Source organism: Phyllobates terribilis, unplaced genomic scaffold (genome assembly GCF_046119375.1).
Source record: "Phyllobates terribilis strain yellow unplaced genomic scaffold, ASM4611937v1 Scaffold_8__6_contigs__length_399053987, whole genome shotgun sequence".
NCBI classification, from domain to species: domain Eukaryota; kingdom Metazoa; phylum Chordata; class Amphibia; order Anura; family Dendrobatidae; genus Phyllobates; species Phyllobates terribilis.
In genome coordinates, this window is record NW_027362768.1 from 318,048,825 (window position 1) to 318,075,138 (window position 26,314).

The 26,314-nt window shown below is 41.3% G+C and overlaps 1 protein-coding gene across 3 annotated transcripts in view; it reads left to right on the forward strand.

The window, feature by feature from the left end:
• The window catches only part of CACNA2D3 (calcium voltage-gated channel auxiliary subunit alpha2delta 3), a 1,591,404-nt gene that overhangs the window by 707,075 nt on the left and 858,015 nt on the right, over nt 1-26,314 (forward strand). For all 3 annotated transcript variants that reach the window (XM_073644583.1, XM_073644584.1, XM_073644585.1), the window contains one exon: nt 3,119-3,281. In XM_073644583.1, the coding sequence (XP_073500684.1) occupies nt 3,119-3,281 (163 nt within the window). The remainder of the gene's footprint in view (nt 1-3,118; nt 3,282-26,314) is intronic.

Genomic DNA, 26,314 nt, shown 5'->3' on the forward strand with positions numbered 1-26,314 from the left:
ATCAATATATTTGTCAAAAGTATCTCAGCTTATCTCTTACCAGGAAATAGTGTACAAAATGAGTGCACAATCCATGAGGACAGCATGCCCTCTGTGAGAAGTCATTTTCTAGATGTGGAAGATACAACCAAAGCGCAATAAATATTCTGTCTTATTGTGGTAAAGACATTAACCATAAATATACCAATATCTACAATATGCTACTGTAAAGACAGAACTGAACGAAAACATGGCAGTATTTCTGTATGCAAAAAAAATATAACACCAACATTCAGTAATTAGCAAGAGTTGGCTAATGCTTTAACCACTTCATGACAGGACAATTTTCTGTTCTAGTGCTTTTGTTTTTTCCTTCCTTTCTTCCAAGAGGAAATATGCCCATATCGCCATCTTTCAATATATTTTTTCTCCTTACTGTTTATATCTATTTCTGTCACGCAAGGTGAGGGAAGTGTACACCGATGGGAAGAGGGGGAAGGGAGCCCAACAACTAGGGAATGGAGGAGTGGAGACCCCTAGGCAGATCTAATATCACCTAGTCTACCCTACCATCCCTATATAGATTCTGCACCTATTGCCAAGCAGAAACCTAAGCCCTGAACAGGGTGAGCACTAGTCAGGCCCTACTGTAACTAAAGACAACAAGGTAAACAAACAAAGGGGATACACTTAGCTTGAGCAGACACAAGAGAGATAATACCAACTGTCCTCCAAGGACACAAAAGACGAGACTAGCCAACTGCTAGTACTCCAAACCTGCATAGAGGCACATAGAACTATCACCGGCGCCTCTCTGGAGAAACTGAAAGTTTTTAACTACCAAGCAAGGGTGTGTCAATCAGCAACAGAAGGTGGAAGTCTCTGCTGGGTACTAAAGATAGAAGGATATCACTGCACTACAGAGATGAAAGGATCAAGAAGGCGTCTGCAATGCCAAGTGCTGACCTTCTACAGCCGGATCCAGAGCGACTGTCTGTCACACCTGAAACACCTGTGACAATTTCTCAATAAAGACTTGTCAATGTTTTACTACTTGGGCTTAACTGCTTCCCTTCTTTTGGAGTTATTTACTTTCTTCCAAGGCACATATTTTTTTTCATTTTTCCATCGACATACCCATATGATAAGTTGCAGTTTTGAATTACACTATTTATTTTATCATACAGTCTACTAAAGTCATGAAAAAAATTCCTGGGCAGTGACATAAAAAAGCAATTCGGATTTTGTTTTTTTAGGGGGATTTTTATGAAGTTCATTGTATGGAGATAATGACCTGGCAATATGATTTTTAAAGATTAGTACTACTATTGCGATACTAAACTTGTAAGAATTTTTTTTAAATTTTACCCCTTCACGACATATGATGTAAACTTACATCATATGTCGTGTTCCTGCCTTTGATGCGGGCTCACACACCGAGCCCTCATCTTTCCTGGCAGATGATGGCTGATTTAATCAGCCATCATGTGCCTCTAACAGCCGCAGCTGGAGTGGAGCTCTGCCCATGGCTGCTAACCTGTTAAATCTCACTGTCAATCTCTGCAGGGGCACACGTCTTTCCACATTCCCATCAGCGCACATATGAAGTGATTATGGGGTGCTGATGGGTTGTCATTACAGCAGAGGGTCTACTGAAGACCCCCGTGCCTGTCATTACAATTCTATTGTGAACGTCGGCCCGTGGCATTCATATGTATGTTATTTTTGCTATACCTAAGAGTGCTGATACACTACTATGATAAACACAAGCAATCGGATTATCTCAACTTCAAGTCCCCTAAGGGGACTATTAAATTCAGTAAAAAGTGGAAAAAATGTTTTTACAAATATGCAAAAAAAAAAAAAAAAAACACAAGTTCAAATCACCCCTGTTTTGCCCAATTGAAAATAATAAAAAAAAAATTACACATTTGGTATCACTGCATTCATAGAAGTCCAATCTATTAAAATATAAAATAAATTAATCTGATCGGTAAACGGCGTAACGGAAAGAAAATCAAGAAGCCAGAATTAGGTTTGTTTGGCCGCCATAACATTGCTATAAAATGCAATAAGATACGATCAAAGCATTGCATCCACCCTAAAATAGTATCAGTAAAAACATCAGCTCAGGGCGCAAAAATAAAAGCCCTCACCCAACCCCAGATCCCGAAAAATGTGAATGTTACTGGGACTCACAAAATGGCAAAAAAATACTGAATTTATTATTTGTTTTACAAAATTCCGATTTTTTTTCATCACATAAGTAAAAGAAAACTATATATGTTTGGTATCTGAGTACTTGTACTGACCTGGAGAATCATATTGTGAGGTGAGTTTTTCCATATAGTGAACATGATAAATATAAAACAATTGTGAAATTGCACTTTTTTTTTTGCAATTTCAACGCACTTGAAATTTCTTTCTCCCTTTCCAGTGCATCACATGATAAAACTAATGTTTATATTCAAAATTTTAACTTGTCCCACAAAAAATAAGCCCTGATAGGACTATATTGATGGAAAAATAAAAAAGTTATGGCTCTTTGAAACAGGGGAGGAAAAAGTGAAATGAAAAAAGGGAAAATGTCCATGGTGTAAACGGGTTAAATAGACAACAACAAATTCTGTAATTTGGGAAAAAAATAAATTTTTGTCGTCATTTTCTGACACCTTTTAACGTTTTTATTGTTATACTGATGGAGCTGTTTTTTTGCATGGTGAGACAACATTTCTATTGATGCTACTTTGGGGAAGATACAACATTGTGATAACTCTTATTGCACTTTTTGACGGATTTTGCAGTGATCGAACAAAATGTAGTTCTGGCATTTCAATTTTTTTTTATTGTTACAGCTTTTAATGTAGGGGTTAATTAATTGTATGTTTTGAGGGCTCGGACTTTTACGGAATGTAAAAAATTCCAAATGTTTATTTTTTTATTTCTTTATTTTTAATGGGTGGAAAATGGTGGTTATTCAAATTTTGTTTATTTTTACTTTTGTTTTAATCCCTCAGAACAATAGTATTGTAGTCTATAAAGAAAATCAAGGTCTCCTATGAAGCCCATTGTCATCACACACTGAAATGGATGAGATTTCACAGAAGTCATGGATATTATTTTCTTTCTTTCTACCCAGTATGAATACTTCAACGCCGTCCTCATAAATGAACGGGATGAAGATGGGAATTACGTTGAGCTTGGAAAAGAGTTTTTGCTTCTACCTAATGACCATTTTAATAACTTACCTGTAAACGTCACACTGAGTGATGTCCAAGTGCCAACCAATGTTTACAACAAAGGTAAGTGAATGTGATAAAACCGTTCTGTCTGTTAAACCACGTTCACACTTTCAGTATTTGGTCAGTTTTTTTTCATCAGAATTTGTAAGCCAAAACCAGGATTGGAAGAATCAGAGGAAAAGTATAAAATAAACACGTCACCATTTCTGCATTTTTAACCCACTCCCACTTGACTTAAAAATACTGATGTAAAATACTGACCATATACTGAACGTGTGAACGTGGCCTTACTTGGTCCATTATTGCTAATGAGAACTGAGTAATACTTCATTTCACCTGTGGAGGCACTGTAGGGAAAATTAAACACTTATTCCCAGATGCCACCAAAGTTCACAGATGATTGCCCAGGATGCCAGTTATGGGACTCTTAGTAATCAGCTTACCATTGGGGGACACTCCTATCGAATAATGATTGTCTAAAAAGCAGTAACCTTTTAATTAGTGTAGTGCTGACAAAAAATAATACTTGAATTATTGTGCTCATTTTTATGTCTAATGGATAAAATTACATTAACGATATACTGTAATTAGAAATAATTTCCTGGAATTTTTAATCATAATTATATCTTTGAGGGGCTACTATAGGAAGCAAATAGGGGCTACGTGAAGGAGCTAGTGTAGGTCGTAATCTGTCCCATTTTGCTTTCTGGATGGGAAACATTAATGTTTTGAAATTGCACTAAGCGATCACAATTAGAGCAGGTGCAGACAAATTTATTTTCAGTCCGAGTGCAATCTGACAAAACTTCAAATCACACTCGGACCAATGTTATTATATGAGGCCATGCACATGCCCGATTTTTCCCATGGACATAGACTGTGCGAGACAAAAAATCGCAACATGCCCGAGTTTGATCCAAAATTCAGTTTGCACTCGACCATGCAAGTCATTGAGTCCATGGAAAGTATCGAAAATCATTCGGATGATATCTGAGTCCAGTCCGATTTCCATGGACTGACAGAATGGAGAAAATGGAGAAATTTTTTATTCCATCTTCTCCTCATCCAAGAGAATCGGAGCACACTATGCCAACACTGATCAGAGGTTGATTTGCATAATCAATCCCATTCTCTTAGGTGAGAGAATATACACCTGCCCTTAATGTTCGAGTATGATGTAAGAATCAGACTACACAAGGTATGTTTGTAGTCTGTTACTATGAAGTCACAGATCTGCCTAGGAGCAGTCGACACAAAATGGTAGGAGATTTAGAATTATAATAATTTTTCAAAGCAGCTCCATTTTTACATTCCAATTCCAAAAAAGTCAGGACACTGTAGAAAATGTAAAGAAAACCTTGAGGAGCATTTTTCTGAAATTGTTCTTCAATTCTTAGACACTGTTGTTCACAGATGGGTGAACCTCTGACCATCTTTGCTTCTGAGAGACTCTGCCTCTCTAACATGCTCTTTTTATACACAGTCTTGTGAATTAGTTGAAAATTGGCCCTCAAGCTGTTTTTCATTAGTACCACTTACTTTTCAGCTTTCTCCTAACTTTTTTTTGAGCTGTGTTGCCACCTTCAATTTCTAAATTAGTTAACTTTTTCAAATGAAATCGAAAAATGTCTAACATTCACCTGATCTGTGTTTTATGTTCTTTGATAAATAAAATATGGCTCTAAGAGATTTCCCGAGCATTGCATTCATGATTTTTTTTACCTTTTACACAGCGTCCAAACTTCTTTTTTGAATTGCTGTTGTATGTAGGATGCAAGGATGGACCTTCCATATGTTGTAAATAAAAAGATACATCTTTAAAAAAAAATTCCATTCCTCTCATTGCCTAATAATGAAATGTCACAGAGCGTACAAGGTCAAACAACCGGCTGAGAATTCTGTAGTGACTTTCTGTAGTTACAATGAGTATCATGGGTAATTACCTTTGGGGCACAGATACTTTTATGTAACAGCAAATAAACTTTCCGTCATTGCTTTTGAAATATCTATAAAAATAAATCTGTTTTAATTTAAATACTTCATGTTTTTTAAATTAATTGTCTCTCGGGCCGCGTGGGATTTGTTCCGCTGCTCTCGTCGCCCATATTTGCATGAAATAGAATGGAAATCAAACTTCAATTATGCATAAAGGATGAAAAACGTGATATCATCTCTATAAAACTGCAACTGATTATGGTATCCGAAAACTCAACACTGTTTACTGGCAACAAATAATATGTTAGGAGGAAAGTGCCATCTGCAGGCTATAAGGGATAACTTCATATGAGATATTGAAATCTACACTTAGGATTTGTGAGCAGAATCTGCAACAAGAGCCCTTTTAACCAATGTGTGCCATTTAAAGTACTACTTATCATTATGTGATGGGGGGCTGTCGAGCCCTTTATGTACTAGATCTAGGTCTGATAGTTACCTCTGCACTTACTATAGTAATGTCCCTAATTGTACGATAAAATGTTCTACGTTCTAATATATTTAGCCATTCAGTTTCTTGCCATGTCTATGTCAGTGTCACTGATTATGAATTACATCTAAAGGCTGGAAAATTTCAAGGGATTGTACAGTTTTGAAAAAACAATTTCATGTACCAGGTTAGGGAATTCTGTATTAATAGATTGGATCCACTATTTAGTGGATAACCGTTGCAAAGAGAATCTCGCACTCTGGAGGACCTATGCAAATTGTGTCTTCAGAGAGGAAGAGGACTTGAACTCTAGTGACACCTTTTGGAAGTAGCAATCTTAAAAGTCAATATCGACACTTTAACAAACCTTATCACATGACTTAACATAAAAGTCAATCTAGAATCTTTATTTGTAGACACGTGTTTCTGGGTGTTACCCATCCTTAGTGCAAAGCAAGTGCAAAGGTCTGATTTGCTTGTATGAGAGGCCTGTGACTGGGGTCTAAGGTGTTATGTCTCTCCATGTGGAGAGTGACATGCCTGACATGCCAGTGTAAGGAGGCTTATATGCAGGGCCGGCTCCAGGTTTTTCTGGGCCCCGGGCGAAAGAGTCTCAGTGGGCCCCTTTAACACATACCACGATTCATGATGCAGAGATACGGCGGAGAAATATATATATATATATATATATATATATATATATATATATATATAGTACAATGCAAAGATTTCACTTCTTACACTACATGAGTGATATCTATTGTAAATTCCACAATAGCTCAGAAACCGGTGAATCGCTCCACACAGAATACTGGCCCCCATATAATGCTTCATACGGAATACTGTTCCCCTTATAAGGCGCCATACGGAATATTGGCCCCCATATAAGGCTCCATACGGAATACTGGCCCCCATATAAGGCTCCATACGGAATACTGGCCCCCATATAAGGCTCCATACGGAATACTGGCCCCCATATAAGGCCCCATACGGAATACTGGCCCCCATATAAGGCTCCATATGGAATACTGGCCCCCATATAAGGCTCCATACAGAATACTGGCCCCCATATAACGCTCCATACAGGATACTGGTCCCCTTATAAAGCTCCATACAGGATACTGGCCCCCATATAACGCTCCATACAGGATACTGGTCCCTTATAAAACTCCATACAGGATACTGGCCCCCATATAACTCTCCATACAGGATACCGGTCCCCTTATAACGCTCCATACAGGATACTGGCCCCCATATAATGCTGCATGCAGGCTGTTACCCCCCACATAATGCCCCATACAGGCTGTCCCCCCCTTATAATGCTCCATGCAGGCTGTTACCCCCCACATAATGCCCCATACAGCCCCCCCCTTTTAATGCTCCATGCAGGCTGTTACCCCCCACATAATGCCCCATACAGGCTGCCCCCCCCTTATAATGCTCCATGCAGGCTGTTCCCCCCCCACATAATGCACTATGCAGGCTGCCCCCCCCCCTTTATAATGCCCCATGCAGGATGTCCCCCCCCCTCTCTTTATAATGCTCCATGGAGGATGCCACCCCCCCTCCTTCTCTTTATACTGCCCCATGCCTCCATACATTAAAAAAAAAAAATCAAATACTCACCTCCCTTCTCCTCACCTGCTACCTGCTGCCGCTGCTCTGGTCTGGGCTCCAGCGACGCCGGTATCTTCCCGCTCTGCGCTCCCTGTGACGGCTCAGGGGAGGGCGCGGTGTAAAGACGTCACCGCGCCCTCTGACCTGAAACGTCACAGGGAGCGCAGAGCAGGAAGACAGCGGATCTGCGGAGGCACGGGGAGAGGTAAGTATCCAGCTGCCGGGGCCCTGAGCAAGCGGGGGAGAAGGGCGGGCGTTGACACCGCTCTCCTCCGCCCATAGCCCAGCGAGGTGCGCGACCGCCAGTGGGCCCCTCTGCCTGCTCAGGGCCCCGGCGTTTGCCCAGGTGCGCCGGGTGCTGACGCCGGCCCTGCTTATATGTCATGCAATGATCCCCTGGGAAATTAAATATTCAAATTGCCTCTTTAGAGAGAACTCTAGTACTAGCTATTGGGAGTAGCAAACCTAAAAGTCAATATTGATCCTTTAATGAGCCCTGTCACATGACTTAGGATCAGGGCCGGCGTCAGCACCCGGCGTACCTGGGCAAGTGCCAGGGCCCTGGACCATCAGGGGGGCCCACTCGTTATCGGGGCCCGGGCTGCTTCCCCGGCATCTGTGCAGGGAAGCTGGTGCTGTTCAAGTCCTGCTCTGCTTCTTGCAGCAGCAGCAGTGTGCAATCAGTGTGCTGCTGCTCCACCAATCAGGCCCAGTGCTGTCATTTTCCAGACATGGCCGCGCGCTGTGCGGCTGTGTCTGGTAGTAATGACACAGCAGGGGCGACACTGCGCCTTTAATTTTGCTTGTGTGTCGCCCCTGCCGCGTCATTACTACCAGACACAGCCTCACAGCGCACAGCGCGCAACCATGTCTGGAAAGTGACAGCACTGGGCCTGATTGGTGGAGCAGCAGCACACTGACCGCACACTGCTGCTGCTGCATGTAGCAGAGAAGGGCTTGAACAGCACCGGCGGCCCTGCACAGATGCCAGAGAAGCGGCCCGGGCCCTGACGGCGAGTGGGCCCTCCTGATGGTCCAGGGCCATGTGACACGCCTGAGACCCTGCACTGCCACATGACTGAGGAGCTGGACGGGACACAGGCCAGGGGGTAGGTGAGCGAGCTTCCCCAATCCCCATATAAAAAATATTTCTAATATGTGTGTACATGTATGATGTGAATGTCTGTGTATGTCAGTGTGTATGACTGTGTATATATATTTATGTCTGTTTTATATGTGTTTTTAAGAATGTGTTCAAATATGTATGTGTATGTATCTGTGCGTGTCTGCGTATTGTGTGTGTATATCTGTGTACCATGTTCATGTGTGTATGTGTGTGCATGCCTGCGTACCGTTTGCATGCGCATGTCTGTGCACTGTGTGTGCGTGTCTGCGTATTGTGTGCGTGTCTGCGTATTGTGTGCGTGTCTGCGTATTGTGTGCGTATTGTGTGTGCGTGTCTGCGTATTGTGTGTGCGTGTCTGCGTATTGTGTGTCTGCGTATTGTGTGTGTGTTCGTGTCTGCGTATTGTGTGTGTGCGTCTCTGCGTATTGTGTGTGTGTGCGTGTCTGCGTATTGTGTGTGTCTGCGTATTGTGTGTGTGTGTGCGTGTCGTGTGTGTGTGTGCGTGTCTGCGTATTGTGTGTGTGTGCGTGTCTGCGTATTGTGTGTGTGTGTGTCTGCGTATTGTGTGTGTGCGTGCGTGTCTGCGTATTGTGTGTGTGTCTGCGTACTCTGTGTGTGTGAATGCATGCGTGTCTGCATACTGTGTGTGTGTGCGTGTCTGCGTATTGTGTGTGTGTCTGCGCACTGTGTGTGTGTGCCTGTCTGCGTACTGTGTGTGTGTTTGCATACTCTCTGTGTGTGAATGCGTGCGTGTCTGCGTACTGTGTGTGTGCATGCATGTCTGCATACTGTGTGTGTGCGTGCATGTCTGCGTACTGTGTATGTGCGTGCATGTCTGTGTACTGTGTGTGTTTGTGTGCGTGTTTTCATATGTGAAGGATGAGGGAGCAGGCTGGGACCTGTGTTGTATACCTATATTTCTCCGTCGTATCTGTGTATCATGAATCGTGGTATGTGCTAAAGGGGCCCACTGAGACTCTTTCGCCCGGGGCTCACAAAAACCTGGAGCCGGCCCTGCTTAGGATTTAAGCCAAACCAAAATCTCTACTTGTAGACATGTGTTTCGGGGTGTTTCCCCTCCTCAGTGCACAGCAAGATACCTGATTTGGCTGTTTGAGAGGCCTCTGACTGGGTCTAAGAGGTAATTTCTCTACTTGTGGAGATTGACATGCCTGACATGCCAGTATAAGGAGACTTCAGAGAGGAAGAGGACTTGAGCTCTTTTGAAAACTAGTGGAAGTAGCAATCCTAAAAGTCAATATCGACCCTTTAAGAAGCCTTGTCGCATGACTTAGGATAAAAGCCAAACCAGATTCTCTGTTTGCAGACATGTGTTTCGGGGTGTTGCCCCTCTTCAGTGCAAAACAAGAGATTTGATTTGGCTGTATGAGAGGCCTCTGACAGGGATGCCAAGTTTATATGAATGTGCACTATATAATGCTTCATTTCCCCATGGTGACACTGTATTAAGATGTGCATTGAAATCACTGAAAACAGGATTTTGATGGCAGACTGATGAAGCCATTCATTATAATGGGTCAGAAGGAGATACTATGGACTTGGTTTTGCCTACTTTCTGACTGTGTTTGTCTTTTTTAAGATGGACACAATAGTGTAGTAGACTATACTTTTCAGTCCGCCTAAAAAGACAAGCAACGCTGGATGGAGTACAAAATGACTCCATCTGTCCCATACTGAATTACTCTGTCGGTAATCTCATTTTTGGAGACTTATATGGAAACCACTACTGAGTGCTCAGCATAGATCACAGGATAAATGTGAACCTAGCCTTGGCTGTTCCCATAGCTCACATAGACTTATTAATTTTTATACGGGAAATAAAAATAAGGAACTTGGGTCTATAGTGGGGGCAAAGGTGCAAACAGATTTCATATTTTGGATATAATGGTTCTAACTTTGTTAGAATCCCAAACCAATTGAAAGTTCTTTGTAGTTCTAAAGATACAATCTTTCTGTTTTTGACCTAAAGAAGCAGCTAAAACGAAGACTGTATATTTTTGCATGTGTAGTCACTTTCCCTGTTGACCTCAGGTCTTCCTCCACTGCCTAAAATCCAACATGGCTGGTGCAGTGGCCTGGAGAGCACAGTGGTAAGCCAAAGCCAAATCTCCTCTTCTTTTTGCATGCGAAAGGTTGGAACACTCTGATAGTGTAGGCACTGTGACCATTCTTCAGCACGTTAATGTCTGGTTTAGACTTACCAATACACTATCCATGACACTGCACCAACTATGTTGGATTGAAGAGGATTTAAACTCCGGAAATAAAGGAGGAGGCAACCGGAAAATATCGCAGGTCAAAATGCAAAAAGTATAGTCACTTTTTAGGGATAGGATGGAGGTTTGCTTTAATATAAGACACCTGTGTCTACGCATCATCAGTTCCATAAAGGAACGTGAGCTGAGATTCCTCCAGAATAGTCTGTAAAACCAAAAGGGATGAGTGAGATTGCATTTATTTTTGCTCTAGGTGTTTCAACGAGTTTTTAGAGTCCATTTATTTTTTCACATGGGTATCTTTTTTTTATGCAGCAGAATAATTTTGTTCCTTAAAGATGTTGTCTCATCTCTTTTACAGTGCTGCCCCTTTGGTCTCCCGGGTCTTTCTTCCAGCACTTTGGACAAACAGTTGACTTTACCGGGAAAAGTCATGACTGCTGGTGGCTTATGCTTCCCAACACTTTACCTTTGATTTTGACAGGATCACTTTGGTCTTCGGTATTCCCAATTGATAAAATATTGGCGCCTAAAGGTCCATCTGAAGGCAAACCTATTCAGAGCTGACTTTGAAGCCAATCAATTGCCATTATGGTCAACCACTTATTAGTTTCTACTATCTTCATAAATGACCTATTAGATCTCATTGATTATATGTCCGTGCAATGGTAACAACAAAGTTTATAATGTAATTTTCAATTATTTTGAGTCTGTGGCTATGTGAAGAATTAAAGTGGAGGGTAGGGTGGGGAGTTGACACACTTTGCCTGCTTTCTCAATCCTTTATTTGTTTTTATGCCAAGGACTCCCCCACTACTACAATCCCTATCTCTGACTAGCCTCTACACCCTGCCCTATTTCCTATATGCTGCATTGTCAATGGTAGAAACCAAATATGTAATTATACTTCTCTGTCGCTAAATAATATTTTATGGTATTTTACTAAAGATGAGAAAAAGCCGAAACGCAACTGCTCTATTGTTGCTGCAGTCTATTAATTTGTTGCGGCCATGTGAAATCTTCGGAAAGAATGAGTCTATCCTCCAGAATCTGACAGTTGAGGATCGTAATCTGACTTTAGCAGTTGTGGATGATTTTATTTTTTTATTTCTTTTTTGTAAAGTTCTAATTTTCTAGAAAATAGGTAATCTTAGCTCAACAGCCTTTTCGGAAAGGTTTTGATAGGAAAGTGTGACGGAATGATATTCATAGATCCTTTTAACTGGCAAATTGAAAAACCTACCTAATCAAAAGATGGCTGCGGTTCATCATGTTTCAATATCCTTCCGAGCAGACTCTATACACATGGCGGAGTCTTCCCCAGCGCTAGCATAAGTTTTGATTATTGTATGCATTTATCAGCTGCCAGTTAATGCGCTTGTCTTGTGGCGTGGCAGAGAGGAGCATTGTCTGAAAATTCCTACTGACAGAGCTGACGCTTCTTTTTTCCTTTTCACTTGCAAAGATTTCTCTAGCTGAATGAGTCTCAACCTGAGATGGTAAATGATTTTTGGACTATGGTTTAAAATATTGGAATTTTCTGTTAAATAACTGTTTGGTTAAACCAAGTCGAAGGCTCTTCTGATATTACTGATCGCTAAAATTCCAATACAATTGCAGCACTGTTCATTTTATGTATACATATGTATGCATGAAATCTTCCACTCGTTATTCTTATCAACCAGGAAAAAAATAGACTTGAGATTCAAAACGACCTTATAAGACACAATGTTAAAAGACAACCATGAAAAGCATCATAATAAAGTTTCTTTACTTTCTAGTAAAAACCTACAAAATTAGTTTCAGCACTATACATATGCGTTACATATTGTAAAAGGCCCCATGTTTGTAGCTCCACTGACCCTAGGACAACATTTCATGTCCTGTGTTCTGGCAGTAGGCCGTGTTCACCTTTGCAAATTTTTTTATTGTTAATTTAATTCCTAAATGCAAAGTTAACCAAATTCCTATGTAGTCTTCATTATACATTTTCTACCATTTATTTCCTGCAGATTGTAAGGAGCATTTACTGTACATGGCCAATCACCTCATAAATTACCAAAATGCTCATTCATTGGGTGAAATTATTTTTAATAGGGATAAGCGGACCCGTGGAAGTTCGGGTTTTGGTACCCGACTCAAAATTTATTCCAAAGTTCGGGGACCAGAACTGTACCTGAACTTTAACCAGAACCGAAGCCCATTGAAAACAATGGTGACCCAAACTTTTAAGCTGGAAAATTCTCTCTTCCCCTGGAACTCCGAACATTGAAAAGGACTTCCGGGAGAAGTCCGTGTTCGGCGTTTAGCACCGGGGACTAACTGTCCAATAAGAACCCTGGAGTTTGCTTATCTCTAAACTTTAAGCTTGCTTAAAAGTCAGCATTTTGTTACAGCCATGTCTAAAGCCTCTCCTATGACCTCTTGCACTATGGACAGCATTGGAGGATTCAGGTGTGGTCCTGTTTTCTATTAGTCTTGCTGGGACAGGGTACCTAAGTCTTGCTTCAGTGTGCTGGTTATCTGTTTAAACAAGTTCACTCCCTCCCTACTTAAATACCCAGCAGCTACTTCTAGCTGCCAGTTATAAGTTTTCCTTACCCTGGTTCATACTCCTGTTACTTTGTTCCTACTGAGCTAGTTAATTCTTTACTAATCCTAACTTCCTCCTGACCACGTCTCTGAGCTCTGATTTTGTCCCTGACTTTGAACTTCTGGAAACAATCCAGCTTGATGACCCTTTTTTCTACCAACTCACTCCACTGGCCAGCAGTCACTCCATAGATGTAACACAGGGGGCCTTGTGTAAGTTCAGATCCATGCACAGAGGTTAAAGGGCGAAGGCCAGGGTTCCACTGGGACCTGCTAAATGGAGTAGCTAGTACACAGCCTGTTCATGGAAGCCCCATTAAGAGCTGCTAGCCTTCCTCATACTGGGTGGTATTCCATGTTATCGGCAGAACATCATCCTGTGCAAACACAACATGTGATGACTGATGATGAGACCAATGAAAGTCTAGTTATAACAAATTACCCAGAGGGTAAATAGTCCCAATTTAATGGATATTGTGATTAAAATTTGACTTTTATTCAAATTTATTTAATACACATGGTCTAAATTATAGTTAAAAACACTAAAGTGGTGTTGCTGTATAATAAGTTCTTTTAGATTCCTATATTAGATATCACTATCCTATAGGCTAACAGTCCTCCTAACTCGATTAATGGCTGCAGTCCATTAGCTAGTATTGCCTTCTGAGGTTAAATATAGTAAATATTGAGTACAGAACCACTAAAGCTAATTAAGATTAACTCAGAGCTTCCCCGACATGTTTCGGCTATACAGGCATCGTCAGGGGGCTGATGCTAAAATGAGTTAAAAAATGGAACACCAGACCTTTTAAGGCTTCTTTTCTGACATCACTAGATTCACAAACCAATAAGGTGTTCACTTATGCGATACCCAATGGGGACCCAGGTAATATGCATTGTTTTTTTCTTGCTCCCAACCAAAGAGAGATCACCTAGACCTGAAAGTCTATTCACACTGAAGGACCTATTGCTGATTGTTCTGTAAGCATCGGAAGCATAGACGGTTTTGTCTAAGCAGGCTATTAAATGACCAGTGGTGTTCGCCAAACATGCAGAAGATTAGCGGCCATTTAATGTCTGTGGGTTGCTTAATGTAAATGCACCACATGACTGAAAGTCCTTTATCTAGCTGAGTGTTCTTCAAAAAAAATGGCAAATATTTCAGAGCTCCTTCTCCTGGTTCTGACCACTCTGTCTGTTCCTCCCTTCTCTTGTTGTTAGAGATAACAGCAGAGAGTTGGGTGTACACAGATTTGTAGTGGGGAGAAGTTAAGGGGTATAAGTCCAATAGAAAGCAGATAAAACAGTCTGTAGACTAAAGCCCCCATCTCACATAGCGAGATCGCTAGCGAGATCGCTGCTGTGTCATGGTTTTGGTGACGCAACAGCGACCTCACCAGCGATGTCGCTATGTGTGACACTTTGCAGCGATCAGGCCCCTGCTGTGAGGTCGCTGATCGCTGCAAAGTGTCCTGGACCATTTTTTGGTCGTTGCTCTCCCGCTGGTCAGCACACATCGCTGTGTGTGACCAGCGGGAGCAGCGATCAGGCTGGTAACTATGGTAAACATCGGGTTACTAGGGGCACACGCGCTCCTAGTAACCCGCTGCTTATCATGGTTACAAGCCTGCTAAAGTGAGCGGTAACCTCCCGCTCTCTGTAGCAGAGTGGTAACCATGATAAACAACGGGTTACTAGGAGCGTGTGTGCCCCTAGTAACCCGATGTTTATCATGGTTACCAGCCTGCTCCTGCTTCAGCAGGCTGGTAACCGGAGCAGGACATCGTGGAAAGATTCTTTCCACGATGTCGCTGCTCCCCTGATCGTTGGTGAGCCTGCCTGTTTGACAGCTCACCAGCGACCACATAGCGACGCAGCAACGATCCCTGACAGGTCGTATCGTTGTCGGGATCGCTGCAGCGTCGCTAAGTGTGACAGGGCCTTAAGAGAAAATTACATGTAGAGGAGATAAGTTCTGGAGCTGTGCACTGCTTATCCATAAAAGCACATGAAGACACCAACACCCTCAATACACTCAAACTTCACATCCATCCTATATTACCGAGTCACTCCCGTAAGACAAAAATCTGAATCTTGGATCAGGCTGCAAACTGCGTATCAGGGAGTCTGAAAATAATTGAAGGAATGAATCTTAGTGAAATTTTATTAATGAAAGATAACCACTAATCCATGTACAAATATTTTTTTCCATCTCAAAGGTGTCCATAGCCTTTATCCATAGGGACAAGTTTGCTAATCCCATCTTTTCTTTTATGTGGACAAGTCATACAAAAAAATAATGTACAGTCAACATTTTTTTATGAGGTATTGGAAAACCATAATGTTAACTGATAATAATTACAGTCATAATCTCCAGAAAATCAAGGCTATATTAGTTATAGACACAGGATAATTGCCCTATTTCTGACTACTGTCCAGGAATGTATGGGAGGTTGGCTTCCTTCCATAAGGAGAGTACATTGATCCAAATTAACGTTCACCTCTGAGGCATAACCTGAAGATACTTGCCAACCACCCCTGGGAATGTTCTTCAGAGAGGACACAAACTGAATTTTTTTAACTATAGTCGAGCCCCCTTTTTACCATCCTTTTTAATGCCTTTCCCACATTGAGTAGAAAAAACTTTCCTGAAACTTTGTTTTCCAAGAGAATTCCGAAACTTTCATTTTGCACCAAAGAGATTTGTCAATCTTCTACTCTTCCTGGAATCCAGGAGGTCACGCCTTTTTCACCAGGAGCCTTCCAGAAGCTCTAGAGGAGTTGTAATTATGTCTCCAATACAAAACCCTTGACATCACTTTTAGTACAAGTCTCCTCATAATGGGTATATAGAGCTTTTAAGCCCCCTCGGGCTTCATGACATGGAGAAACCTATGAACCCCCATTACTCTAATAAATAGCTTTAAGTAAACCTACAGGATGTAAGATGTGCAATGGTAATAGTTTTGTCTGTAACTTCCTATATTAAAGCGCTTGTCCGGGCTGAGAAGAAATGTCTGCAATCCCTTAATGTGACTGTAGAGGGCCAAATTGAGATCACGATGTGTGCACATGTTACTTACCAGGATGCAACAACGCAGATAGTGCTGATGCGGAAGTAGTCAACTAAAACTATTTATTTTCTCAACACAAGATAAAAACAGATTAATGTTTGGGTATAGGGTAACAAATCACACAATCTTGGTAATAATGACAATACCACAGTATTACAAATACAATATCCTATTCTATGTTCTATCTAGTTAACTCTCGGTTAAACGACTATTAATGTCTTTCTGTTTCAACTCAACGGGTGTCACTCCCAACGATAGGCCAGTCACTGCAATATGCTCTTCACATGCTTCTGATCATTATACTGGCATTATACTATCAGGCAAGGTGTATTGAAAGACTAAGTGCAACACAAAGGGAAGAGGGGAAGGGAGCCCAGACACTAGGGAAAGGGAGGCGTGGAGAGCTCCTAGGCTGACCTGATATCACCCTGTCTTCCGCTACCGTCCCTATATTGGTTCCTCACCAAGCACTGCACAGAAACCTAAACCCTGTTTTTCCCTAGCCCTGGTAGGGAAGGAGGGGTGAACACTAGTCAGTCCCCACTAAAGACAACAAGGAGACTAACACAGGGGAAAACTTAGCTTGAGCCGACTTCACAGAGATTACACACAAGACCTGTTAGCACCATGTAAGAAGTAAGCAGACTGCAATAGCTCCAAGCCTTCACAAGGGAAAATATGGATATCACCGGCACCTCCCTATAGCAAACTGAAAGTATTTAGACACCCAGGCCAGGGTGTTAATTACAGCAGGAGGGAGGTAGCTGCTGAGTCCTAGAGTGAGACAGATTTTAAGAAGGTGTCTGTAATGCCTAACGGAGAGTTCTCCTGCAACCAACTGCAGGGTGACTGTCTGTCACATCTGACACACCTGTGACATATACTGCCACTAACGGGGGTTACTAATATTCCCTGCCAGGCCGCAAGTCCTTCATACGTGAGTCACTCAGTACCCTGTGTATGTTCATCACACTGGCTGCCCTCGGTCTCTTCTGAAGTATGGTCTCAGCCCACACCCTGTGCCATACGTCTACACTGGAACTAACTGCCCGGTTCACTCAGATCTCCTTGTCACCATGGTAGACATCCAGCCTCGTACAATGATCAGTGTCCGACCTGAGGCATCTGGATATCAGGTCTTCACTGATGAAGACTGAAATTCGGGTCTTGACCAATGAAGTCTGAGACTCGGGTCTTGACCGGCCAAGTCTGGGCTTTGGTGCTTGACCCTATGATGTTTCGCCTGCCTCGGCCTCAAGCCATTCTTCAGTCGCTTTGTCTTTGCGCTCCACCGCTCACACGTCCTCTTTGCCATGCTTGCTATGGACAATAAAGACAGCATTACTTTTAAATAGTTTTCAGAAGTCAGTCAATTTCATTAAAACTGTCTAAAAGCAAAACTCCATAGCAACCAATCGCATGGCAACGTTCATTTTTCAAGAGCAGATTTCAAACTGAAAGCAACAGTTAGTTTTTCTTTTAGACAGTTTCATAAATATAAAAGAAAGAGTGTATTTGTTTCCATAGCAACCAATCACGGCGCAGCTTTCACTTTGATGTCTGCTGTTGAAAAATGAAATCTGCACTGTGATTGGTTCTTTGGGGTAACCAAGTCATTTTTTCTTTTAGGTAGTTTTAGACCGAGTTTAAAAGTAAAAGATGAATTTTGATTGCTTTTTTTCTTGCCATAATACAAATTCTAACAGTCTATTCAGTAGGACTATCAGCTGTGTATCCACCTGACTTCTGCACAACACAACTGATGGTCCCAACCCCATTTATAAAGAAAGAAATCCCACTTATTAAACCTGAAAGGGCACACCTGTGAAGTGAAAACCATTTCCGGTGACTACCTCTTGAAGCTCATCAAGAGAATGCCAAGAGTGTGCAAAGCAGTCATCAAGGCAAAAGGAGGCTACTTTGAAGAACCTAGAATATAAGACATATTTTCAGTTGTTTCACACTTTTTTGTTAAGTACATAATTCCACATGTGTTAATTCATAGTTTTGATGCCTTCAGTGTGAATGTACAATTTTCATAGTCATGAAAATAAAGAACAATCTTTAAATGAGAAGGTGTGTCCAAACTTTTGGTCTGTACTGTATGTAGTAGCTGTAATAATATTAGAAAATACCTCCAATTAGAAATGTAGTATAGTTCTTCTGATTCGCTATATCATGTGCAGGGCATTGCTCTAGCTTAGGCCATGTGCAGGGCATTGATGCTGCTTAGCTATTCATGTTTACAACCACTTATATAGTGACAGTTAGTTATTTGCGTGGTCGTAACCATGGATAGCTAAGCTACTGCAATGCCCTGCACATGGGGTAAGTGACATAGCGAATCAGAACTATACTACATTTCACAGTAGCTTAGATATCCATGGTTACAACAACACAAATAACTAACTTTCACTGTATAAGTGGTTGTAAACATGAATAGCTAAGCAGCAGCAATGCCATGCACATGGTCTAAGCTACAGCAATGCCCTGCACATGGGGTAAGTGACATAGATAATCAGAAGAACTATACTACGCTATTAATTGGAGGTATTTGCTAATATTATTATTATTATTATTACACCTACTACATATTGGGATAAGATCTTGGAGATGGGAATACTCCTTTTATAGTTTTCATGAATCAGGACCCATGAGCTTAAAAAATAAATGAAAGCAAATGCAGCGGATAGGTTTGTAGTTGCAGATTCATGAATGTATACATACTGTAAGTGCAAACCCCCATATATAATAACCTCTCATAATGTAAATGATATCTCCAATCTCTTGCTGGCCGTGTACTGGCTCCGAGCTAAGCACAGTCAGTGAAGCTAATCTTTCCTCATTGCCTTTTACCCATCGGCCCATCTATCATCCTGGCTGCTTTGTGCATTAACATTCACTGTCATCAGACATCTCCTTGTGGAGACCTGAATCAGCCAAGACGTTCCTGGTGTGACAAGCAAATAATGGCTTTCTTTAACTACTTTTCTTCTGGAACGTACTCTAGTTTTCTTGAAGCTAAACTTGAGGAATGCATGCACTTTTGGCCTGTAGGAAATATTTGCAAATATTTAATGATATACGGTCCTTGGCTAATGTCAATATTTTTCAAGGTCCCGTAGAATATGGCGGAATTAATGAGAAGGAAAAAAAAAAGATTATGAACGTCTATGAAAATTAACAAGGGAAAATTATAGAGGAAATTCCGGTGCTCAAGGAGGGGATAATTGCCAATAATTGATATTGATTCATTGATAACATACATGAACCCTGGCGTAGCTATAGGATCTGCAGGGAATGTGGTCGGACCAAGACCCTGATAGCTGAGTGGCCCAAAGGTGATTTTCCCCACAAAATGAAACGACTATAAGGCCTCATTCAGGCGGTGTAATGTGCTAGTATTGAAGCTTTCGCATGAGACCGGGTTCAGATGGCCATATTCCATGGTCTATATATGGTCCCCAATGCCGGGACTGACTACAGGTGACTTATGCTTTTATGTAGGGGACTGCTTTTAGGGTCTGTGTAGAAGTGAGCTTGGATGCAATGGATGTGGCGGTGCTGTGGTCCAGTATTTATACCTCTAACCCATGGGGAACAAGGGGGCCCTAATGTGCAACACATGGAGAAGCAATGGATAATTTATGATTGCCGACATCAGTGCACAACAGTTTAGGTCAAAAATTGCAAAAATTTGGCCTTGGAGTGTCAAACCCCTTTAGGGGTACGTTCACGCAGAATTTTTTTTAAAGAAAATCCACTTCAAAATGCACATCATCAAAGCGTTTTTTAAAGTGAATCTGCTTCAACAGGTACATAAAAGAGCTCCTTGTGAACATAGCTTTAGGGGTACAAGATATAAACAATGTGAACCCGACTCATTATTATTTTTAGAATTTTTTTTTGGAGCAAAAGTTTGGATTTTAGGCATTGTTATTCTCGTATCACATTTACTATGGCTTTTACAACAATTTTCTGAATTTTTTTTCAGTCCACGTCATTTTTTAGGTTTGCTCAAAAATGAGGGCGAGATTTTCATCATCAAGATATTTTCGACTGATTCATCATTTGGGACTTTTGAAATGTCGCAATATATTAACTTTATATTTTGATCAATGAGTAAGAACTTTTTTTTTTAGTTTGAAACGCGTAGGATCCTACATTATGCTTGGATTTATTGTGAGTGACAAATTTACGATATGGAATAAAGGTTTTTGAAATATTTGAATCAAGAATCGTCTGGAATGTCTTACGCAGTCTTTGGCCACAAGGGGCAGGAGTGACATTTCCATGCTGAGAATCATTGGAAGCCTCAACCAAAGTGAGCTGGACTACACATGTGCGCGCTTGAAATGTCACAATATTTTTACTCAATTTTTATTCCAGTACTCCAGTTTTTTTTTGATAAGTTGAAACCTTACATGTGACATTTTAAAAGCTTATTGAAAGAATCCTACAACTTTGTACTAAAAAAAGCAGAAATAAAACATCTTTGCATTTGTAACAGACTCGTCACTTTTAGGAATATGGTGCAAATTCCACCAGTGCAAAGTAGAAAAATAACTTGAAAAAAAACTGCGAATGATGAATCTGGTCCAATTTTTTTTTAACCCAAAAAATGTTCTGCCATAGTTATTTCTATACATTGTAAATTGCAAAAAGTGTTTCTTTTTCTGCTTGTCAACCTGTAGTTGGGTCCCAGTTCCAAGGCCAAGTTTGTGGAGAACGATGTCATACAACTTTTGCTTCATGCTTTATACATCTTGGCTCCAAGACAAAGAATTAGAAATTTCTCTGCTTCTCCATATGGTTTCACTCAAGATGTGCATGGCAGATCTTATTCCCAGTCTTTCCTAAAGCCATGTCTTTGTTCTCACAAAGATCTTCAGTGTCTGACTTTCTGAGCAGCTTTTCCAATTTCCAAGTTAAAAAATTTTTAAATGCAAGACCTGTCAAGCTCGTATCTCATGATCGGCACAATAACCATAATTTTTCCAATCTGGAGTTTTCGGAACTCACACCCTATTGCCTATTGGGACAGACTTTTCATTGACAGGAGAGATTATGGATAATTTAGCTACTAATAACATTGTCAGGCAGATATTTTTTTTGTTTGAGTACACATTTATTGGTGAAAGCATGTTCTTGCTGTCCAAATTTTCAACAAAAAGTTAAAACTGCTTTTGGTTCACATACCAGACCGATATGTCCTTGAACTGTCCTGGGTGGTTCCATTTCATCAGCATTCTGCCAGCACTATAGGAACTAGAATCACCTTTCACTAATTGCCCAGCAAACACTGCACTGCCATTGCTTGTCCAAAACTGAGAGCTCACCTTTATGTTATGCCTTGACAAACAAGAGAACAGAAGCAGAAAGACAAAGTCTCACCTCTACTTTCTGTGATCCGTCTTTGCATCTCACCTGTTAGGGACAGATTACTCTTGGCAACATGAAGTGGACAGAACGTTATACAGGAATAAAATACATATTGTATGTCTGGCAGGTGACTTTTCAAGTTAACTTATGTTTGGGTAAATAAACTACTTTGCAAGTTGTGTTAGTCATTACATCGGCCATAAGGTATGACTATGTTTGTAGAAATTGAAGAGACAGTGACCATTTAAAGGGTTTTTCCATTTATACAAACAAGGATGTGACGCACCCCCTGGGCCGTGGGGTACTTGGTAGCCGGGTCGGTCGATGCTGGGGGATGTCACGGTGGAAGTGACCCGGTCCGTGACCCAGGGCAGTCAATTAAAGGGAAAGTAAAAGGGGAATAAAGTTTTTATAGCGATAATGTTCGTGACGCCACCTGTGGTATGCGGCTATATGGAGTCGCCGCTGCGGTGCAGATCCACTGGAGCTGATGGTGACGCAGCAGAGTTGGTACAGCTCTCCACAGGCAGAGCTAAGCTCCTGGGCAGGAAATAGTGATGTTATGAGGTAGATGTTGCTGGTGCTGTGTAGTGCGGGGCTGGTGATGGCGCAGCAATAATTCCAGGACACAGTGGGGTGCAGTCTTCAAGGTTTACTCACAGTTGTTCAAGACTCCAGGTTACCAGGGCCAGTGTGTAACCTCCCACGTCGTCCTGTGTTCACCAAGAAAGGGGTTCAGCAGCTCTCAGGTATTTCAGGAGTGCTTAACGGGGCCCCGTTCTATGTGCCTTTCTCAGTCGTCTTCCTGCGCTGGCTCTCGCCCTCCTGCCCTGTGCCTCACAATCAGTGTCCCAAGCCGGTAACCTCGGGTTTTGTCGGGCGACTTGCAATCCCCTGGATCCTATGCGGCCACCTTTTCTGCGATGTAATTGTGGCTGTTGGCTGCAGTACCTTGCAAATACACCTCCGGTTATTTAGCTGAGCCTGGTTGTTCTCCACTAGTTAGGGGCCGGTCCCCTCTGCGACCTGATCCCTCCACGTCCGTGTAGATTCGGGCGCACGGGTGGCTTCCTGCACTCACCGTGCCCCTGGGATCCCCTCTATCTCTGGAGCCTTCTCTCTGCTCCCGTCCTTTCTCACTCTCCTGGGCTCTCTTACTAGGCTCAACCTTCTCTCTCCTGAGCGGAGCTCCTCCTGAGCTCCCACTCCCCACTGTTTCTCCTCTGTACTCACTCTGCCCTCCTGCTCCAAGCACTGGAGCAGGAGACTGGCTTGTTCTAGAGCCTTCTACCTTCTTTTTATACTCTTTCTGACGGTGCTCCCCTGATATACTTCCTCCACCCACACCCACTACATGGTTCCCCCTCTCTTGGTTCCCCCCTTCCAACCAGGGACAGGGCTCAGTAGTGGATAAGTGCATCTTGTCCCTCCTTCTGGTCTAGAGTGGTGTAGTGTTGGATGTAGGTGGGTAGGTCCCGGGTAGTGCTCCATCCTTACCTGAGAGTGGGGTACCACACCCCTGGGTGAGATGCAGTACCTCTGTGGTGACTGAACCCGCAGGGGCGCCACAAATACATAGACAATTAGCTAATCACATAGTGTTCCCTTTTCTTGAACCCCCACAAAATAGCGGTAATCCGTGAAAGAACCTGATAGCTGGTTTTCAGTTTCCCTGCAGCACCACCACAGGGTAAAACTGAGTATTACACAGTAGCCAATCAAATAATTGAGTTGTCTCTTTAATGCAGGACAGGTTAAGTCCTCCAACGTAAGAGATTGATTGTGGCCAAGAGATGAGAAACCTAAACAAGAGTCTCAAATCTAATAATCAATAATAATAGGGACTATGGAAATGGGTTTAATTAGACAACCCTTATGAAGAAGACCTTTCATCTCTCCTGATATGTCTGTTTTAGTAAATACTTTTGTTCCATATAAAATAGAAATTTATGGCAACCTAAAATCACATGAATGGCTTCATGGCTTCTATATAATACTATGTATCTCATGTCAAGATAGGTCACATGTAAAGTAAGCTGCTAAATTATGTATTCTTAAAGGACGGGGCTTCTATTAAATATTCATGACCATTGTTAGGTTTATGAAGACAATAACTTTGTTTTCAATATATTTAAACAAAGCAAACGTTGTTGACAAATATAAAAAAATGAAAGTTTTTATTTTTTCTTCATATTTTTAAAGGTATTTTTGCAACAACCGTGATAAAATTAATTACTTCTCAGTGAATCCTTTCTGTTGTATGATGTGAGCACTTTGTGAATGACTTTTCTCGATTTTTGACTATAAGTCATTTTTCGGTACCTCCCTGCGTCAGGATCTGGATGTGTGAGTTTCATATCCCCTCTAATCTTTCAGTCATGCATCTCCTAAGCAATGCTGAGAGTGACAGCTACTAAATTGGTACAAACATCCATAGCACTCCTGATAAATATTTCTTATACCCCTGTCAGTTTCGATTTTGACAGGGTACTTTTATTAAATTTTACTGATAATCAGAATTCATCTTAGTAGCAGGTAGACACAGCTAGTGAAATAATATCATCATGGTGGAGTGGGCCACACACACATATATTTGTATGTGTATATATATATATACATACATATATACATACATTCATTACAGGTGAAATAAGTATTAAACATGTCACCAATTTTTGTAAGTAAATATATTTCTTAGGCTATGTTCACACTAGGTGTTTTTTCAGGTTTTTTTATGCTTTTTTTATGCAAATTTTCAGCTGCGTTTTACAGTACCAGCAAAGTCTATGAGGTTTCAGAAATCAGAAATGTCATGCACATAGCTTGGTTTTTGTGTCATCAGTATTTTGTTCTTTGCATGTTTTTTTGCAGAATAGAGCATGTCACTTCTCTCAGATTTTTTTCTGCGTTTTTTCAGCGTTTTTCACATATTGAAAGTAATGGGTGGTGAAAAAACGCTGAAAAAACACCTAGTGTGAACATAGCTATCAGGTTTTGTTGCGTTTTTAGTGTGAAAAAAAGTACAGCAGTATGCGAAACTCATTTTTTTTTGCGATTCTACCATCTTGTTTTGGTCACCTGAGATGGCAGCTTTGATTAGAACAGTTTAATTAAATTAGTTATGTGTAAAGTGTAAACATTGGCTGAGCTAGGTGTGAGATTGAACAATACCTGTAGCCCATGGAGGTATGAAATTGAACAATCTCTGAGCAACTCAATGGCAGACTATAGTGTGAAAATAAATAGTGTCCTACAAATTCAATGCACTGCCAGTGTCTTAGAAAAACTGTTCTTGAACAATTCACCTCCCCCCACTGTTACATTTGTAATTCTGGTTAATATGGTTTCACATACACACGTGGTCAAAATTGTTGGTACCCCTCGTTTAATGAAAGAAAAACCCACAATGGTCACAGAAATAACTTGAATCTGACAAAAGTAATAATAAATTAAAAATCTATGGAAATGAACAAATGAACATCAGACATTGCTTTGCAAACCTGCTTCTACAGAATTTAAAAAAAAATTAAACTCATGAAATAGGCCTGGACAGAATTGATGGTTCTTCTTAACTTAATATTTTGTTTAACAACCTTTTGAGTCAATCACTGCAATCAAACGATTCCTGTAACTGTCAATGAGACTTCTGCACCTCTTGACAGGTATTTTGGTCCATTCCTCATGAGCAAACTGCTCCAGTTGTCTCGTGTTTGAAGGTTGCCTTTTCCAGACGGCATGTTTCAGCTCTTTCCAAAGATGCTCAGCAGGATTTAGGTCAGGGCTCATAGAAGGCCTCTTCAGAATAGTCCAATGTTTTCCTCTTAGCCATTCTTGGGTGTTTTTAGCTGTGTGTTTTGGGTCATTATCCTGTTGCAAGACGCATGACCTGCGACTGAGACAAAGCTTTCTGACACTGGGCAGCACATTTCTCTCTACAATCCCTTGATAGTCTTGAGATTTCATTGTACCCTGCACAGATTCAAGACACCCTGTGCCAGATGCAGCAAAGCAGCCCCGGAACATAATAGAGCCTCCTCCATGTTTCACAGTAGGGACAGTGTTATTTTCTTGATATGCTTCATTTTTCCATCTGTGAACATAGAGCTGATGTGCCTTGTCAAAAACTTCCATTTTGTCTCGTCTGTACATAGGACATTTTGCCAGAAGCTTTGTGGCTTGTCAACATGTAGTTTGGCAAATTCCAGTCTGGCTTTTTTATGATTTTTTTTCAACAATGGTGTTCTCCTTGGTCGTCTCCCATGAAGTCCACTTTGGATCAAACAGCGACAGATGGTGTGATCTGACACTGATGTTCCTTGAGCTTGAAGTTCACCTTTAATCTCTTTAGAAGTTTTCCTGGGCTCTTTTTTTACCATTCGTATTATCCGCCTCTTTGATTTGTCATCAATCTTCCTCCTGCTGCCACGTCCAGGGAGGTTGGCTACAGTCCCATGGATCTTAAATTTCTGAATAATATGTGCAACTGTAGTCACAGGAACATCAAGCTGCTTGGAGATGGTCTTATAACCTTTACCTTTAACATGCTTGTCTATAATTTTCTTTCTAATCTCCTGAGACAACGCTTTCCTTTGTTTCCTCTGGTGCATGTTGAGTGTGGTACACACCATGTCACCAAACAG